The sequence below is a fragment of the Meles meles genome, chromosome 5 (assembly GCF_922984935.1).
Source record: "Meles meles chromosome 5, mMelMel3.1 paternal haplotype, whole genome shotgun sequence".
Classification (NCBI taxonomy): Eukaryota; Metazoa; Chordata; class Mammalia; order Carnivora; family Mustelidae; genus Meles; species Meles meles.
Genome location: NC_060070.1, coordinates 152,153,131 through 152,174,195, shown reverse-complemented (window position 1 = coordinate 152,174,195; position 21,065 = coordinate 152,153,131). Strand labels below are relative to the sequence as shown.

General features: G+C 38.3%; 1 protein-coding gene across 1 annotated transcript; it reads right to left on the bottom strand.

The window, feature by feature from the left end:
• Positions 1–19,914: 19,914 nt before the first annotated feature.
• On the bottom strand, positions 19,915–20,856 carry LOC123942328 (olfactory receptor 2B6). The gene has a single exon (XM_046006206.1). It carries the CDS (start codon positions 20,854–20,856, stop codon positions 19,915–19,917), a length of 942 nt encoding a protein of 313 aa, XP_045862162.1.
• Positions 20,857–21,065: the final 209 nt, after the last annotated feature.

The following is a 21,065-nucleotide window of genomic DNA, read 5'->3' as shown; positions in this document are numbered from 1 at the left end:
TGTCTTCCTTTCACATCGTCTGTGCACCTGATAAGAATAAAACGAATACCTGATCTGTATTTTCTGAAAACCAATGAATGTCGGGAAGTTTAAGGAACAGATAAGCCATCAAGTCTGGCAACCCATCCTAGATGAGGAGAGCGTCTGCCCGGCCATTTAAGCCCCTCATCCTTTATTCAAACATGGAACACAAATTACTTCAGTGTTGGAAAATTCCAATTTACAATCATCATCTTTTTACTAAGTAGGAATTGTCTTCCTCATTCATAAGACAAAGTATTTCAACTTTATTGAATATACATCATATCTAATCTCTCTTCCTGTGACAGCCATTTAAATATTTTAAGCTAAAAAAAAACCCTAAATTTTCTTTAGGCCAAGGTGTTTAATTTGCTACAATGATTCTTCCTATAACAAGGTTATCAGGTCTGTTATCACCTTATAACCATCTTCCACAAACCCTTAATGTCGACAATGACCTTCTGGAACTGTGACAACCAGGGCTGAGTATCCAAGATACGGTTTGAAAAACACAAAGTACAGGGAAACTACTGCCTATCATGACCTATAGTGATAGTATATTCTTTCTTTTTTTTTTTCCAAAGATTGATTTATTTGAGAGAAAGCACATGCAGGGGGAAGGGCAGAGCGAGGAGCACATTCTCCACGAGCGCGGAGCCCAATGAAGGGCTTGAAATCCAGGACCCTGAGATCACGACCTGAGCTGAAGTCAGACACTCAACCAACTAAGCCTCCCTGGCACCCCTGAATATTATATTCTTACCAAGGTGCTGTAAGTCTCAGTCACTTCATAGTGTCGATGTTACCTTTTTACTTAGGTTATAATTGGATCTACTAAATATTTACTTATCCTATGAAATACTGTCAAATCTGATCTCTTTCATTGAATTCTCTGAAAGAAAAAGTCTTCTGTAGTGTAGAATACCAGGAGATTCGGGGAAGATATTTTGTTGAATAATAAAATGGCAACTTTGGATATATTTGTCTTCTGGTAGTTTTGTGGAAACATTGATAACAAGCAATTAGCTTGCAGGAGAAAGGTGCATAGCAATAGGGATGAATGGAGAGCGAAGGAAGGAGACTGGTGCCTAGAGTAATTAAAAAAAAAAGTAAACTGAAAGGATTGACTCTAATATGGCTAAGAATAAAGAAAGCTGGATTTGTAAAAGACAGACTCATAATTGGAATAGAGGATACTAGGATAATAGTGACCTAACAAAGGAAGCGAGACAAATATGAAAATAGCAGAACGGCAGAAGGAAGGAAGTATACGTCATTCAGATCCTTTGTCATGTTGATTCTTTGATAATAGAAGCAAGAAAAAAAAAGACTAAAATTATTAAGTGGACATGATAAAATATCTACTCTGCTGTGTGATCTAGAGAATCCTGGGCTGCTTCAATTAATAGCATATTGAACTAGTAAGCTGGGAAAAAATAAAGACGGGAAAAAATAAAAATCTGTGTAGAACATAGATTGTTGTTATGAATATTTTAATTTTCAAATAAAATACTTGTCTTTGGTGAAAACTTCTCAGCTTCAAAGTTATTATAGTAAATTTATTTCTCACAAATACATTATACCAAAGTAAAAGAAAGTTTTCTTAATTTTCTCTAATCATGAGGCTTACCTGGTTTTAATTTCCCCAGTAATTTAGGGAGAACACATAGTAATGTTTTTTCTGCAGGTTGGGATTTGTTACCCGGATTTTATGGAAGACTGTACAGTTAATATAAGTAGAAATAGATGTGAGACAAATGCGCCAGAAATGATATAGATGTAGTTACAAAGATCTCAACTTGTCCAGAAAGGGGATGACCTCAAGCCCTGAACTGGCTTCATGCATTAGATTGTAGTTTCTTCCAGAAGCACTGTGAAAGCTGTGTGATTTTTCCAATGATTTGACTAAAGTGATAGGGTCATGATATATCCCCACCTCAGAGGAAAAGTAAAATGGAGTAATTGTCATAGGGTAGTTAAATTTTAGAGAAAAGAGGTCACTGTAATAAAAAAATTAGCATCAGCATTCTTCCCCTGTCTGCCCCCCATTTGGCCCAAATACCCAGCCTTCCAGAGGCTTTTAGGAGCCTTTAACCAAAACCCAAAGGCGAAGACTTCCTGCTGGCCCCAGAAGGAAACCAACACAGATGTGGATGCTCTTATAGACCCAGATAGAAAAAATGGAGGACTAATTTCTTAGCATCAACGATGGTCCCTGGAGGTTGACATAACACGTTTCCTTGATGAGACCACAGGGACTGCATATGCCTTTGGGTAATCAACAGGTCTGTAGAAGAGACTAGAAGAATATATTCTTAGGGGAAATCTTGGAATAACACCAGACGATTAGGAATCACAACCCTTAGATTCTTTTCTTGGTTTCTATTCAGAGTCATATCCTCAAAATTTGATCTTTTATTTTTGTGGTTAACTATTTCTGGTGTTTGGTGAGACAAAATGTTCAAATTTGGGGCACCTGTGTGGCTCAGTTGGTTGGGCGACTGCCTAAGGCTCAGACCATAATCTTGAAAGTCCCAGGATGGGAGTCCTGAGTCAGTCTCCCTGAACAGAAGGAGTCTGCTTCTCCCTCTGATTCTCCCTGCTCTCATGCTCTCTCATTCTCTTTCCAGATAAATGAATCGTTTCTTAAAAAGTTCAAGTTTGGGGCGCCTGAGTGGCTCAGTGGGTTAAAGCCTCTGCCTTCAGCTCAGGTCCTGATCCCAGGGTTCCTGGATCAAGCCCCATGTCTGGCTCTCTGCTCAGCAGGGGGCCTGCTTCCTCCTCCGTTTCTGCCTGCCTCTCTGCCTACTTGTGATCTCTGTCTGTCAAATAAGTAAATAAAATATTTAAAAAAAGAAAAAGTTCAAGTTTGACAATATGTTCCAAATATGAATAGCTTTTGAGCACCTCTTTATCCCTGAAAGGAGATTTAGTCTGTTTTCTGAGGAAAAAAATTTAAAGTCTAATTTCTTTCCCTCTTAATATAACTTTCAAAAGGATAACACAAAAGAGTATGTCAAGTTTCTCTTTGTCACTTGATTTATAACTTTAGTTTTTACTTAGATTGGTTAAAGTTCCTGGAATATAGTAAACATAAAATAATGACTTAGAATTTGATTGATTGATGTTCTTTAAGTTACATACAAACAAAAAAACAGAAACCACACTGATTACCCTTTGGAGAAGGTAAAATTGCTCCCAAGAAACTCCAAAATGATAACATCATGTCTTGCGACCAATGCAGTCAAGGACTAGAAACATTCTTCTCAGAGTGATGATAGCCTAAGAGTAACCATGAATCATATTCACTGATGTGACACATTCCAGCTTACATGTTTTCCCCAAACTGATGTTATTTGAAACTCATGGCCAACCTTTAAAAACCCACTTCCAAAGAAAAACATATATATAAGTTATCTGGGAAAACATATATATATATATATAAATTATCTGGGCTTAAGATGGCATTTTATAGTTAAAAAAATAATAATGAAGTTTAAAAAAATGTAGGAACAGAGCATGACAGCCAGTAGACCAACTGCAATGGTTAATCAGTCCTCAGCTAAAACCAGCTAATAGTTGTTGAAAACAGCAAAATAACTACAATATGTATTTGGAACAAAACAAATATTTTTAGTATCAAAGGGCTTTTCTGGCAGATAAGCTTTTCAGATAAGGGTTACACTTGCCTGGATAAGACAATGGGAAAAGGATGAGATAAAATGTAGTGAAATTGTAATTCATATGACCCCAAAATACATAAAACCCTTTCAACCTCATTTATATTTAAATAAATAAAAATTAAATGGATTTTTTAAAAGATTTTATTTATTTATTTGATGGAGAGATAGAAAGCACAAGTAGGCAGAGTAGCAGGCAGAGGGAGAAGAAGAAGCAGGCTCTCCACTGAGCAGGGAGCCCTATGCGGGGCTCAGTCCCAGGAATCTGGGATCATGACTTGAGCCAAAGGCAGCCACTTAACCGACTGAGCCACCCAGGCACCTCGGAATAAATACAAATTAAAACAATGAGATATTTTCAGATTGGTAATATCCTATCAGTGAAGATATGAGAGAATGGCACTCATACACTTTATGTAGGAAGGTAAATCAGGCTTAAAATTTTGGAGGAGAGTATTACCAAATTTAAATTTGGCAGATGTACAAGTCTTTGACCCACTAATTCCAATTCCTGGAATTTATTATTAGGATTGCTTCCATAGATGTGTAAAGAGATAAATATATATCTCTATATCTATCTATAATACATACGTATATATCAGTTACATTGTGGCTAAAAAAGGAAACAGACTAAATGTCCATTGACTAAATAATAATTATGTAAACCTTGCATAGTTGTAAAATAAATAACAGAACAAATTACACAAAAAAATGTAGTATGTGTATGTTGATATTGCTGTTGATATAGAATTGATATGAAATTGATATGGAAACAAAAATAGAATTATAAAGTATATTTCAAGTATATTATATATTAAATATTTAAAATATATTTATTAAGTATATTGACCATATAAAATTATATTAAATATGAATCGTTTTAAAACATGTTAAAATTAATAAAATTACTAAAATATAATTATGTTAAATATAGGAAAAACACTAAAGTTAAAAATTTGTTTTCAAGATTTCAGATATAGTACATTCTCACCTCTATGATTACATATATATGCAAAGATAACTGGTGTTTGGAGGAGATGAATCCTTAATCTTCATTTTTTTTAATTTAAAAAAATGTTAACATATAACTATATAGAATGTAACATGTAACCATGATGATGTTACTTTAAACATTTAAGAGTTAAATAAAATTTTGGAAATGAATAAAAATAATTCAGCTTGAGTTTAACATTTAGGTTTGATTTCAGAACAATCTTCACCTCACCAAGAATACATATTTTTGCATCTCACTCCTAAAGTGTGAACATTATTTGGATTGACTACATGCATATTTTACAGAGCCTGGGATTCCATCTTTGTGACACAGGACCACACTGACCGAGGGCACTCCAGCTGCTCAGTCTTCTGACCCCCAGTCATGTAACTGTATAATTACATTCAGCACTCCATCATATCCTCACTCCACGCAGGAATTTGGTAGGAGAAAAATTATTTTGCCTCTTTCACAAACTGACATTTAGGTAGGGAACACAATTTTTTTTTTATTTTAAATGTATTTATTTATTTTCAGTGTAACAGTACTCATTGTTTTTGCACCACACCCAGTGCTCCATGCAATATGTGCCCTCTCTATTACCCTCCACCTGGTTCCCCAACCTCCCACCCCCACCCCTTCAAAACCCTCAGGTTGTTTTTCAGAGTCCATAATCTCTCATGGCTCATCTCCCCTTCCAATTTCCCATAACTCCCTTCTCCTCTCCATCTCCCCATGTCCTCCATGTTCTTTGTTATGCTCCACAAATAAGTGAAACCATATGATACTTGACTCTCTCTGCTTGACTTATTTCACTCAGCATAATCTCTTCCAGTCCCGTCCATGTTGCTACAAAAGTTGGGTATTCATCCTTTCTGATGGAGGCATAATACTCCATTGTGTATATGGACCACATCTTCCTTATCCATTCATCTGTTGAAGGGCATCTTGGTTCTTTCCAAAGTTTGGCGACCGTGGCCATTGCTGCTATGAATATTGGGGTACAGATGGCCCTTCTTTTCACTACATCTGTATCTTTGGGGTAAATACCCAGTAGTGCAATTGCAGGGTCATAGGGAAGTTCTCTTTTTAATTTCTTGAGGAATCTCCACACTGTTCTCCAAAGTGGCTGCACTAACTTGCATTCCCACCAACAGTGGAAGAGGGTTCCCCTTTCTCCACAACCTCTCCAACACACGTTGTTTCCTGTCTTGCTAATTTTGGCCATTCTAACTGGTGTAAGGTGATATCTCAATGAGGTTTTAATTTGAATCTCCCTGATGGCTAGTGATGATGAGCATTTTCTCATGTGTCTGATAGCCATTTGTATGTCCTCATTGGAGAAGTGTCTGTTCTTTTTTTTTTTTTTTAATGATCTTTTTTGTTTGTTTGTTTGTTTATTTACAGCATAACAGTGTTCATTGTTTTGGCATCACACCCAGTGCTCCATGCAGTACGTGCCCTCCCTATTACCCACCACCTGGTTCCTCAAGCTCCCACCCCACCCCCGCCCCTTCAAAACCCTCTGGTTGTTTTTCAGAGTCCATAGTCTCTCATGGTTCATCTCCCCTTCCAGTTTCCCTCAACTCCCTCTCCTCTCCATCTCCCCATGTCCTCCATGTTCTTTGTTATGCTCCACAAATAAGTGAGACCATATGATACTTGACTCTCTCTGCTTGACTTATTTCTCTCAGCATAATCTCTTCCAGTCCCATCCATGTTGCTACAAAAGTTGGGTATTCATCCTTTCTGATGGAGGCATAATACTCCATTGTGTATATGGACCACATCTTCCTTATCCATTCATCCGTTGAAGGGCATCTTGGTTCTTTCCACAGTTGGCGACCGTAGCCATTGCTGCAATAAACATTGGGGTACAGATGGCCCTTCTTTTCACTACATCTGTATCTTTGGGGTAAATACCCAGCAGTGCAATTGCAGGGTCATAGGGAAGCTCTATTCTTCATTTCTTCAGGAATCTCCACACTGTTCTCCAAAGTGGCTGCACTAACTTGCATTCCCACCAACAGTGGAAGAGGGTTCCCCTTTCTCCACATCCTCTCCAACACCCGTTGTTTCCTGTCTTGCTAGTTTTGGCCATTCTAACTGGTGTCAGGTGGTATCTCAATGTGGTTTTAATTTGAATCTCCCTGATGGCTAGTGATGATGAACATTTTCTCATGTGTCTGATAGCCATTTGTATGTCTTTGTTGGAGAAGTGTCTGTTCATATCTTCTGCCCATTTTTTGATGATTCTCTGTTTTGTGTGTGTTGACTTTGAAGAGTTCTTTATAGATCCTGGATATCAACCTTTTGTCTGTACTGTCATTTGCAAATATCTTCTCCCATTCCGTGGGTTGCCTCTTTGTTTTGTTGACTGTTTCCTTTGCTGTGCACAAGCTTTTGATCTTGATTAAGTCCCAAAAGTTCATTTTGGCTTTTGTTTCCTTGGCCTTTGGAGACATATCTGGAAAGAAGTTGCTGTGGCTGATATCGAAGAGGTTACTGCCTATGTTCTCCTCTAGGATTCTGATGGATTCCTGTCTCACGTTGAGGTCTTTTATCCATTTCGAGTTCATCTTTGTGTACGGTGTAAGAGAATGGTCGAGTTTCATTCTTCTACATATCGCTGTCCAGTTTTCCCAGCACCATTTATTGAAGAGACTGTCTTTTTTCCATTGTATATTTTTTCCTGTTTTGACAAAGATTATTTGACCATAGAGTGGAGGGTCCATATCTGGGCTCTCCACTCTAGGGAACACAAATATTTTTTAAAATCAAACCAGGAAAAATGACTTGTAACACTGAGACCAAATCGCAATTTGGCTGATAAAAGCTAGCACAGTTTCTACTAGATATTAGTCTGATCCCTCTGAATTAAACTTCACTTCAATTCTGTGGGCTCAGACTGAAACTGTAAATGGAGCATTACCCCAAGTATTTTTTTTTCCAACTACTCATTTTTTTTATCAAATTAGCTCAATTTTCTTATTTGTTCAAGGTAACGGTATGAATAGTATGGAAGAAACCAAATATAATAAGACACTGTTTTCTACCTTTAACTATTTTACCTTTTTTTTAAAGATTTTATTTATTTATTTGACAGAGAGCAAGCAAGGGAAGCAGCAGGCAGAGGGAGAAGCAGGCTCCCCGCTGAGCAGGGAGCCCGATGTGGGACTTGATGGGGGAGGTCCCCTGGGATCATGACCTGAGCTGAAGGCAGATGCTTAAGGACTGAGCCACTCAGGTGCCCTTTACATTTCTTTATATGAGCATAAAGCTAATGAATCTAAATAACTAAGAAGAAAATGCAGGGTTTTGATTCTTTTGTTTTTTTCTATTTGCCCTTCTAAGTGAAAAGAAAATATATGCCTATTATTTCATTGAACAAGTGATTTATTTGCCCTGAGAATTATGTTCGCAAGGAGATGAGAAAGAAAGATGGAATCACAGACTGGAAAATCTGAAGAATGAGAAATGTTTGGATCTGTTGAAAGCAGTTTTTCTTAGGACAGTTCTGCTTTCTGGTGAAACTGAAATATGGCTACATTTACTCATGTGATTCCCTCTGGATTACTGTGGAGAACCTTAAGGGATTCTGGATGGTGAGGGCCATGAGCAATATTTAAAACTAGAGCAGGTGGGAGAGCAATTTTCAACTTCTGCAGTTTTTATAAAAGTTGGAAGGAAGAACAGGACCCTGGAGAGCTCATTACAAAGTCTTAGATTAGGACTGCTGATGACAATGATCTCATCTTCTCCATGTCCACAGGGATGGGCTCTTGGAGGGTAGAACTGATTGCCACATTCTCCCCGTGCTGCATGCAGCTATTAAAAAGTTTCCAATGAGTTCATTATAACTCACAGAATGGAGAAATCTCTAGGGTTATCTGCCTTAAAGGAGAAACAATTAGGAACTGATGGCAGTGGAGAATTAACTTGAGTCGGCCCCTGCCGTTGGGCTCCCTTAGCTGTACATTTGCTGCTCAGAGCTATTCGGTAGCCCTAGGGATTTGCTGAACAATGTTATGTACACTTGAACTTTCAAACAAAACACCAAATCTCAACTCTCCCCATATAACTGAAATGATCATCCCCTCACTTGTAGATGGCATTTTGTTGAACTGGGATTTACTAGGAATATTTAGGAAAGCTGTTCTCTATCGGTGACTTTTTGTTGTTGTTCTGGACTTACTCTTGAGCAATAATTCCCATAAAAACTCGTAATGCAGGTTTACTCTGGGAATACAACAAATTTATTTAGCAAACAGTTGCAGTCACTGAGAAAGACACATAGTATATAAATAAATTTTATGCATCTCCCCTTAAGGATAACACAACCCAGAGGAAGGTAAGAATGAGGACGTTATAACATTGTATCAAAATTACTGTTCTATTCAAGACAGAAAAAAAAGATAAACATTGGTTTATTGATTCTATTGTGTTGTTAATTGCTCATTATTTTTCCACTCTACCATATTTCTCTTCCCTTTAGATGTTGTACTCCCTGCTGCATTCCCAATGCCTAGCAAAGTGTTAGCAGTAACTCAAGAAATGATATGTCAATATATCAGTTAATCTATAAGGTGATATTAAATATAACATGTTGAAGACTTGCTGTCTTTTACAAGGAACACTTTGCAACAACAAAAAGCACAGCTAATTTTCGATAGAACAGATTCAAAATGATGACATCTGTATCATCTTTCATCTTCATGCATCTCCATTTAACATAAGTAAGTATTTCTCAGTTTATTGACAACTATGTACATGTAGTTAAATAAAAATAATAAGTGGAAACAGGTGACACATAGTAAAATTAAAGATTTACATATGTAATGTCCCAGAAACTCATACCTATAGAAAAACTTGGACATGGACCCAAGCAATAGATACAGTAATGTTTTGTAGTGAATCAAAATGGATGACTCTCACATGACATTAAATCAAAGTGAAGAAAGTCTGCCATTGATGAAGCCATCATGATGGGACTTAGAAGCCATGTTAACCGTTTACGTTACAATAATGGCAATGGAGGGTTTGGGGCAGAAGTGAGTCAGTGCCACAGTTACAACTAAAGTATGCCATTAATAGATAAAGAAGACGTGTTGTATATAGACTAGAATATTGTTTACCCATAAAAAGAATGAAATCCTGCCATTCTCAATGATGTGGATGGAGTTAGAGTGTATCATGTAAAACAAAATAAGCTAGAGAAAGACAACTACTACATAATTTCACTCATATGTGGAATTTATGAAACAAAACAAAAGAGCAAAGGAAAAAAGAGGCAAATCAAGAAATATAACTCTTAACTCTAGAGAACAGGGTTATCAGAAAGGGTTGGTGGGGGGGGTTGGGTCAAACAGGTGATGGGCATTAAGGAGGACACTTGTGATGGGCACAGGGTGTTGTATGTAAGTGTCCAATCACTATATTGAACACCAGAAATTAATATTACACTGTATGTTAACTAACTGGAATTTAAATAAAAACTTTAAAAATGGGTCACCTGGTAATAAAACAATAATTAAAATTTTAAGATTTTTAAAAATAAAATAAATATAAAAGGGGCACCTGGGTGGTTTATTGGTTGGGCACCCGACTCTTGATTTTAGCTCAGGTCTTGATCTCAGGGTCCTGGGTACAGGCCCCACATTGGAGCTCCATGCTAGGCATGAAGCCTACTTAAAAAAAATAAAGAACTTAAAAGAAAACCACTTAAAAATAAATAAAAGAAATAAAATCTTAAAAAAAAAAGTATGCCATGAATAAACATATTTTAGTATGAGCATTCCCACTGGTGTGGGAATGAATTTGAAGAGGACAAGTTTAGAGGCCAAGGGAGAAATTAAGAAATTATTGTAGTTACATAGGTGAGTGATAGAAGTAGAAAGTAAAAACAAATTCAAGAAATATGCAGATATTGAAGAGGAAAACTGACAAGATTATTTATTGCATGCAAACAATGAGAAAAAGGACCGACTCATGGCTGCTGCTTGAAATTCTGGTTTGACCAATGGAATCCTGCCTACAAGCGTCTCTCTCACAAGCAACACCTCGGATTTTTCCAGCTGACTTCGTCTTGAGCTCTGATTCTAATTATCCTTAACTGCTCCAATCCATTGGTCTACCTTTTTTTCCTTCCTATCCGCTTTCTTCCTTAGCCAAAATATCCATAACAAAACTTTGGTTATGTTCAACCCTCTATCAAACACCTGCCTCTCCTAATGCAGCTTGATATGACTGGAGAAAACTCTATTTTGTTTCAAATCCACAAGTAGGCCCCAGTGCCGCTGGGCAATTGTGCCCTACATCCTTAGTCCTGTACTTCCTGCTGGCACTTCTTCTAGTTCCTCAAGCCACCAGGACCTCCTCGTTCACTCTCCCTGTCAGTTTATGAACTTTGCACCTAGTTCTTCTGAGAAAATCAAGGCAATCAAAGAAAACTTTACAGACTCCTCTTTAGTGACCTCCTCTCCCACCTGCTGATGTCACGCCCCTAAGTATCCTCTGCCATCCTTCCAGTTACCACAAATGAACACTCATCGTCAGAGCAAAGCCAGACCCTGCATGAGTTCTTTATGTCCCATCTGCCTCATCTTCTCAGGGGCAGAACTCCAGAAATTTGCCCATCCTTCTAGATCAACAAGTTCTCACTTTTTGCTATCTCATTCCCAGGAGGAAACAAATATACTGTTAATTCTAACACCTCTAAAAAAAAAAAAAAACACACAACAAAACTTTGTTAACCCTAATTTCCCCACCAGGTAAATTTCTGTATAGTTTAATCCTCTTCATAGAAATATTCCTCAGAGAAACTCCATTTCTCCCATTCTTTTTTAAACCTACTTTAGTCTGACATTTGAGCCTGTCATTAATACAGAAACAAGTTTTTTCAATGCCCCAAATTGCCTCCAGTTTTGCAAATACAACGGTGAATTTTAATCCTTATTTGACCTACTGTCCTCTCTCCTTATTACACTTCCTTCAGGTGACTATTTCTATCAATGAGCATGGGAGGAGGGAGGTAGGTGCTGTCTTGGATTATAGGTCTCTAGATCACGAGGGTCTAAGAGACACAGATGCACACTCCATGGAGTTCCTAGACTTTGGGCTGGATGCCAGGAATGATATGGACTTTGAAGACGTCTCTCTCTTGGAAGGGTTGAGCATATTTTGCAGGAAGGGAAAAAAACAACAGTGTTTGATGATGATAAGAGTGAATGAGAGTCATTGTAAGCACCATTTACCAACTGTCCCCATTTCTTATACCTTCTGTATCCATATGTTAGGATTGTATTTCCCTGATCCCTTAAATTAAGATACGACCATGTGACTTGATTTGGTCAGAGAAATGTGAGCAGAAGTAACATTTGTCCCTTCTAGGAAGAAGCTCTAAACCCCAGGAACAGTTCCCCTCTGCTGGGCTGATCATGAAAGCACAACTGAGCATGAAACCTCTATTCTGTTTGTCCCAGAGTGACTTTGATGAACAGCTCTCATAAGGGCTTCACTGGATACCAGTATTAAAGAGAAGTAAGCTTTTGTTGTATTAAGTTACTGTGATTTTGGTTTGTTTATCATATTAGCACAGCATAGACCACCTTGGCTGGAACACATTCCTGGTTCCCGCTCCAGCTGTCTATACCTGTCTTGTTCTTCAAAGAGATGTTCATTCATGCTTTTGTCTCTTAGCACTTATTCTGCCTCTGCCTTCTGACTAGCATTCTTCCCTCAGATGTGCTCTCAGCTAGCACACATACAACTCCTTCAAGACCTTTGCTCAAATCCTACCTTCTACCTGAGACTTACCTTGACCATGCCGTTTCTTATTGAGAGTCCCCATCAGCATTCCCAAATTCTCCAAATCCTTCTGTATATAATGATCACCTTCTTTTTTATGTTTTAAGTTATTAGGTGTAAGGTTTATTTTATGTAGTCTTTGATAGAATGCAAGTCCTGCAAAGGCAGAGATTTTTGTCTATTTTGTTTACTCATGTATCTCAAATTTTACAACAGTCCATGAGTTTCGTAGCTATCCAATAAATATTTGCTAAATAAATTGAAATAATAAACATAAGTATGTGTGCAAGTAAAGTCATAAATAGGATTTTAGTCTAAGCTATGTAGAATCTAATATCCCGAAATTCATCAAAAATAGGAAAAGTAGGAATACTTTTAAAAAAGAGAACACTGAGCTCATGGAAACAGAACAGATTGGTGGCAGAGGTCAGGGGTGGGTGGGTGAAATGAATGAAGGGAATCAAAGGTATAAATTTCTAGTTATAAGATAGGTAAGTCCTGGGGGTGTCGTGTACATCATAGTGACTCTAGTTAATAATACTGTATTGCATATTTGGAAGTTGCTAAGAGAGTAGATCTCAAAAGTTCTTATCAGAAGAAAGTTTGTAACTTTGTAAGATGACAGATGTTAACTAGGCTTACTGTGGTGATCACTTTGCACTGGATACAAATAATCATTATGTATGCCTGAAATTAATATAATGCTACATGTCAATTATACATCAATAAAAAAAGAAGAAATACCTACAGGCTATACCTACAGGTGTGAAAATAAGAAAAAGAGTCCTGGATTGAAGATATATATGTATATAATCTTCCTTATCAACTGATTTTTTCTTTATCATTCCCATCAAATGGTTGCCATCATTACCACATCCACCACTTAGAGTCTCATGTCCTTGAGCTTGCATACTTCAGTCATTCTTCTAGTCATTACATTTTTTAAAAATTATTGAAGTAAAATGTTTATCAGGTGTTGTCAGGAGAAGCAGATAGAGTAGTTGGAAAATGAACATCTGGCTTCAAGGAGCTGACACCGTAGGAGGACATGGAGAATACATTTAGTTTTTTTATTCTAATTCATCATGAAGCATTCTAAGGTAACTTCTGCTTCCAAGACAATCTCTCTCAAAGGTTGTTTGACATAAAATAGTTTATAGCTGATCCCTCTGGTAGAAGTAGAGCACAACTCTAAGTATGTAGATTGCAGAATGAGTATTTTGGTGGACTGTGGAAGACTATGAAGGACAGACCATACCTCTTGGTTGGCACCAGAGAACAGATACATGAGTAACAAGAGTCACTGAGAAGAATGCAATAATCCAATTTAAAAATGGGCAGAGGATCTGAATAGACATTTCTCCAAAGAAGACATCCAGCTGACCAACAGACATGTGAAAAGATGCTTAACATCACTCATCTTCAGGAAAATGCAAATCAAAACCACAACGAGATATCATGTTATGCCTATTAAAATGGCTAAAATCAAGAAGATGAGAAACAAGGAGTGTTGACAAGGATATGGAGAAAAAGGAACCCTCATGCACTGTTGGTAGGAATGTAAAGTGGTGCAGCCACTGTGGGAAACAGTATGGAGGTTCCTCAGAAAGTTAGAAATACCATATGACCCAATAATTCTGCTACTGGGTATTGGCACACAGAAAATGAAAACACTGACTCAAAAAGATGCATGCACCTTTATTGCAGCATTATTTACAACAGCCAAGACCCCGAAGCAACCCAAGTGTCAATCAGGAGATTAACAGGTAATGAAAATGTGATGTATATACACAATGGAGTATTACACAGTCATAAAAAAAAGATGAGATTGTGCCATTTGAGGGACTATGGATGGACCTAGAGGGTATTATGCTAGCTAAAATAAATCAGCCTGAGAAAGACAAATACCATATGGTTCCATTTATGAATGGATAAATAAAAATGAATAAACAAATAAAAAGCAGAATCAGAACTATAAATACACAGAACAAACTGGTGGTTGCCAGAGGGAAGGGGCTTGGGGTTGGACAAAATGGGAGAAGGGGAGAGGAAGATATAGGCCTCCAGTTATAGAAGGATTTAGTCACAGGAATAAAAAGCCAAGCATAAGGAATACAGTCAGTGATGCCATCAGAGCATGTTATGGTAGCCACATTATGGTGACCATAGCATAATGTAAAAACTTGCCAAATCACTAAGTTGTATACCTGATGTTATGCCCCAATAATGGGTCCATGATTAAAGGAGCGAGACTGATACAAAGCGAAGGCCAAGCAAAACTTTATTCCACACCAAGCATCAAGAATCTAACTGAACGTTTGGGGACGCACCTCTTACAAGAGAGGGCGACCCTTCTCTGTTTCACAGACTAGCTTTTAAGGAAAAAGGCCATGTGGTTGGGCCTGGCCATGCACAGGTGGTCAGTGAGATTGTAGCACACACAGGAAACTCCACAGTGATGCTAGGTGACCAACTGGATTACAATTTACCCTAGTAGACATTAGAACCAGCCTATTACACCTTGATTAGGATTGGCACCAAAAAGGCTCCCAAAGGGCGGGGCACATACTCCTTGATAACCAGGGAGACAGTGTGCAACCCCCCACTGATCGGATGTCTCCACCTGGCCTGACCCACCCTTGTATCTGGGCTTTGTTACCTCGGGCTGGTTTCCGGGACTTGCCTCCAAGTAAATCCCCTGGGAGGAGGGGAGCAGGGACAGTTTAACTTTAATGAAATTCTCTTGCTAAATAGGTCCTTACACCTGAAACTAATGTCATTTGTGTCAAATATACTCAAAAAAGAAAGAAAACAAAAATCATCAAAATACGTTTTTCTTAAAAATAGTTTGGATTATAAAAATTAATTTCTCAGAATTGCAAAAAAAATGAGATGAAGTTTGTATGTCTTATTTAAATGAATCTATATTCTAAACGAATTCACAAAGGGTTATACTTATTTTTAATAATCACAATGTAACTGATAATAGCTTACAGAATTTCCCTGTAAATTATTTTCTATCAGTATAAAATTAGATGTCAGGATAAAATAAAATATACCAGTATAATATAAATCAACTAATCCTTCATTTAAAAATTTAGAACTACTTCAGAAACTAGAAGCTGGTTTTTTGAAAGAATCAATAAGATCGATAAACCATTGGCCACACTAATCCAAAAGAAAAGAGAGAAAGCCCAAATTAATAAAATTATGAATGAAAAGGGAGAGATCACCACTAACACCAAGGAAATAGAAACATCATCAGAAATTATTACCAACAGTTATATGCCAATAAGCTAAGCAACCTAGATGAAATGGATGCATTCCTGGAAAACTACAAACTCCCAAAATTGAAACAGGAAGAAATTGACAACCTGAATAGAACGATATCTAGTAACGAGATTGAAGCAGTGATCAAAAACCTCCCCAAAAAACAAGAGCCCAGGACCTGACGGATTCCCTGGGGAATTCTACCAAACTTTCAAAGAAGAAATAACACCAATTCTCCTGAAGCTGTTCCAAAAAATTGAAGCAGAAGGAAAACTTCCAGACACTTTTTATGAAGCCAGCATTCCCCTGATCCCCAAACCAGGCAAAGACGCCACAAAAAGGAGAATTTCAGACCAATATCACTGATGAATATGGATGCAAAGATTCTCAACAAGATCCTAGCAAACAGGATCCAGCAGCCCATTAAAAAGATTATCCACCATGACCAGGTGGGATTCATCCCTGGGTTGCAAGGTTGGTTCAACATTCGCAAACCAATCAATGTGCTAGAACACATCAATAAGAGAAGAGAGAAGAACCACATGGTCCTCTCAATTGATGCAGAAAAAGCATTTGACAAAATCCAGCATCCATTCCTGATGAAAACGTTTCAAAGTATAGGGATAGAGGGAACATTCCTGAACTTCATAAAATCTATCTATGAAAGACCCACAGCAAATATCATCTTCAATGGGAAAAAGCTTGCAGCCTTCCCGTTGAGATCAGGAACACGACAAGGATGCCCACTCTCACCACTCTTGTTCAACATAGTATTAGAAGTTCTAGCAACGGCAATCAGACAACAAAGAGAAATCAAAGGTATCCAAATTGGCAAGGAAGAAGTCAAACTCTCTCTCTTCGCAGATGACATGGTTCTTTATATGGAAAACCCCAGAGACTCCACCCCCAAACTACTAGAACTCATACAGCAATTCAGTAACGTGGCAGGATACAAAGTCAATGTGCAGAAATCAGTGGCTTTCTTATACACCAACAATGAAAATACAGAAAGGGAAATTAGAGAATCGATTCCATTTACTATAGCACCAAGAACCATAAGATACCTGGGAATAAACCTAACCAAAGAGGTAAAGGACCTGTACTCAAGGAACTACAGAACACTCATGAAAGAAATTGAAGAAGACACAAAAAGATGGAAGACCGTTCCATGCTCTTGGATTGGAAGAATAAACATTGTTAAAATGTCTATACTGCCCAGAGCAATCTATACTTTTAATGCTATTCTGATCAAAATTCCACCGGTATTTTTCAAAGAGCAGGAGCAAATAATCCTAAAATTTGCATGGAATCAGAAGAGACCCCGAATTGCTAAGGAAATGTTGAAAAACAAAAACAAAACTGGCGGCATCACGTTACCCAATTTCAAGCTTTACTACAAAGCTGTGATCACCAAGACAGCGTGGTACTGGCATAAAAACAGACACATAGACCAGTGGAACAGAGTGGAGAGCCCAGATATGGACCCTCAACTCTATGGTGAAATAATCTTCGACAAAACAGGAAAAAATATTCAATGGAAAAAAGACAGTCTCTTCAATAAATGGTGCTGGGAAAACTGGACAGCGATATGTAGAAGAATGAAACTTGACCATTCTCTTACACCATACACAAAGATAAACTCGAAATGGATAAAAGACCTCAACGTGAGACAGGAATCCATCAGAATCCTAGAGGAGAACATAGGCAGTAACCTCTTCAATATCAGCCACAGCAACTTCTTTCAGGATATGTCTCCAAAGGCCAAGGAAACAAAAGCAAAAATGAACTTTTGGGACTTCATCAAGATCAAAAGTTTCTGCACAGCAAAGGAAACAGTCAACAAAACAAAAAGGCACCCCGCGGAATGGGAGAAGATATTTGCAAATGACAGTACAGACAAAAGGTTGATATCCAGGATCTATAAAGAACTTCTCAAACTCAACACACACAAAACAGATAATCATATCGAAAAATGGGCAGAAGATATGAACAGACACTTCTCCAACAAAGACATACAAATGGCTATCAGACACATGAGAAAATGTTCATCATCACTAGCCATCAGGGAGATTCAAATTAAAACCACATTGAGATACCACCTGACACCAGTTAGAATGGCCAAAATTAGCAAGACAGGAAACAACGGGTGTTGGAGAGGATGTGGAGAAAGGGGAACCCTCTTCCACTGTTGGTGGGAATGCAAGTTAGTGCAGCCACTTTGGAGAACAGTGTGGAGATTCCTGAAGAAATGAAGAATAGAGCTTCCCTATGACCCTGCAATTGCACTGCTGGGTATTTACCCCAAAGATACAGATGTAGTGAAAAGAAGGGCCATCTGTACCCCAATGTTTATTGCAGCAATGGCTACGGTCGCCAAACTGTGGAAAGAACCAAGATGCCCTTCAACGGATGAATGGATAAGGAAGATGTGGTCCATATACACAATGGAGTATTATGCCTCCATCAGAAAGGAAGAATACCCAACTTTGTAGCAACATGGACGGGACTGGAAGAGATTATGCTGAGCGAAATAAGTCAAGCAGAGAGAGTCAAGTATCATATGGTCTCACTTATTTGTGGAGCATAACAAAGAACATGGAGGACATGGGGAGATGGAGAGGAGAGGGAGTTGAGGGAAACTGGAAGGGGAGATGAACCATGAGAGACTATGGACTCTGAAAAACAACCAGAGGGTTTTGAAGGGGTGGGGGGGGTGGGAGGTTGAGGAACCAGGTGGTGGGTAATAGGGAGGGCACATACTGCATGGAGCACTGGGTGTGATGCCAAAACAATGAACACTGTTATGTTGTAAATAAACAAATAAAAAAAAATTTAGAACTACTTCAATTTTGATTTTTTGTCTATGTTCTTATAATTTACCGAGTTTCAGTTACCTTGGCTTTGAATGCACATTTGCTTCTAGTTATCTGATATATCATTTATTAGGACATTTAGAAATAAATCAATTTTCACCGAGGAAAGTATTATGTTTTCAATATACTCTATTAGTATTTTGCTTCCATTTTGTCCTTTAATGATAGTTACTTCTAATAAGAAAGAGAACTGAAATTGGAACTTGGCAAATCAGGTTTATTTCTTTCATCAGTTTTCATTATATTATGGCAAAAATACATGGTATTGCTGCAGGTTTTAAGGAGAAACATGACAAATGTATCTTTCAGTTATTGTATTCCCTATATGTATACTATATTGGTAGAAGAAAACAAAGGAGAAAAACAACACAATTAAATAACTGTAACGTGAATAAATCATGCAACACCAAGAAACCCAACTGATCATATAAGCATGTTCTACTTCCCTAGCACATTGATGAACTTCTGAGGGAGACAGGATGATCCAGTCTGTGTTCTCTCAGGGAGACCAACCTGCAATGAGATGGTTGTTGTGCAAGCCAAGTGTATGAACAAGAAATCATTGGAAATCATGACACGGCATGCTATTTTAAGATCCAGGCTGTGCTTTGGGGTTTAAGAGATAATAATAATATTGATAATTGGTAGAGTTATGAAAAAAATTTCAGAGAAGTTAAAAATTAGCTCGACCCAATAATACCTGGGATTTGATCTATAAAGGAAATAAAAAGGAGTGCTTTCATTTAGGAGGAAAACATGAGTATAGGAACATGACAAGAGAATGAAAATCTGGGTGCAATTCTAGATGGAAAATTAGGGATTTTTATTATCATGCTGATGTGGGAGTGGTAGTGAGAATTTAAAGCTTGGGTCTAAACTTCAGATCCAACTTTAAAGTAGCTGTTTTTCAGGGTTTTGGTAAACCTCTCTTAATTATGTGGGGGAAAAAAGAGTTATGTTTGTACTACTGATATTACCAGAGCCAGGATTTCTGGCTTTTACCACATTCTCAGGCCTAAGTTCAGCAAATGATGCAAACAATAATGTAAAGTCACACATTTCTGGTCAGCCGGAAGCCTCCTTCCAGGTACTGATTCAATGACTGTTGAGGCACCAGGACCTATTGTAGCTTTCTGTCGATGCGATTTTATTTGAGGGAGATCATCACAATAGTGTCCGTGTTGGAATGATGAAAACAGGGCAACTTGAAGAAAAGTTAGCAAGCCAAGTAAATATTAAGTGCTTATAATGTCGATCATTTGCATATCCCTTACTTCTTGACTAAGAAGACTCTTGCAACTAACCTTTTAAAGGCCTCTTTTACATCTTTATTCCTAAGTGTGTATATAAGGGGGTTCAGCATGGGTGCGATGATCCCATAGAAGAGGGACACCATCTTCCCCCGGTCCTTGGAGCTGGGGGATGGCGGTTGTAGGTACATGGAGATCGCGGTGCCGTAAAACAGCGACACCACGATCAGATGGGAGCCACAGGTGCCAAACGCCTTTCGCCGGCCTTCCGCCGACTGGATCCTCAACACTGTTTGGGCAATGAAAGCATATGATACTAGGATGAGCGTCAGTGGTATCAGATGGAACAGCACACTTACAAAGAACAGTTCCGCCTCGTTGGCTGTTGTGTCTACACAGGACAACTTGAGCAGGGCAGGGACTTCACAGAGAAAGTGATCTACTACGTGGGGGCCACAGAGCGGCAGCTGGAGAGTCAGTGTGGACAACCACACTGAGTTGCTAAAACCAGTAATCCAGGATGCGGCTGCCAGCTGGAGGCACAGCCTCTGGTGCATGATAACTGAGTAACGCAGAGGCCGACAAATAGCTACAAACCTATCAAAGGACATGACGGCCAAAAGAACACATTCAGTGGCCCCCAAGGCTAGAAACATGAAGAGCTGGGCCACACAGCCACCATAACTGATCACCTTCCTGGTGCTGTATAAATTTACCAGCATCTGTGGAACCGTACTTGTGGTGTAGCAAAGGTCCAGGAGTGACAGATTGGTAAGAAAAAAGTACATGGGGATATGGAGTTTGGGGTCCAGGCGTGACACTAGAATAATGGTCAGATTCCCAAAGATAGTCACCATGTAAGAAATGAAGAAGACCACAAAGAGCGGGAGCTCCAGCCATGGTCGATCTGAGAAACCAAGAAGGATGAACTCCGGTGGGAAGCTCTCATTCACCTGCCTCATGATCAATTGTTTGACTCTTCGTTTCCTGAAACACAAGAATTCAGGAACTCGATGAACACATACTTATTGACATTTCAATTATTTATAATCACTTTAGTACCTGTTTGAAGATACATACAGAATAAAGATTGTGATATGAAAAATACATAGTTGGAAATACTCATAAGTACTTAGGCATTTCTACAATTTAATCTTTCTATATTTGTGTC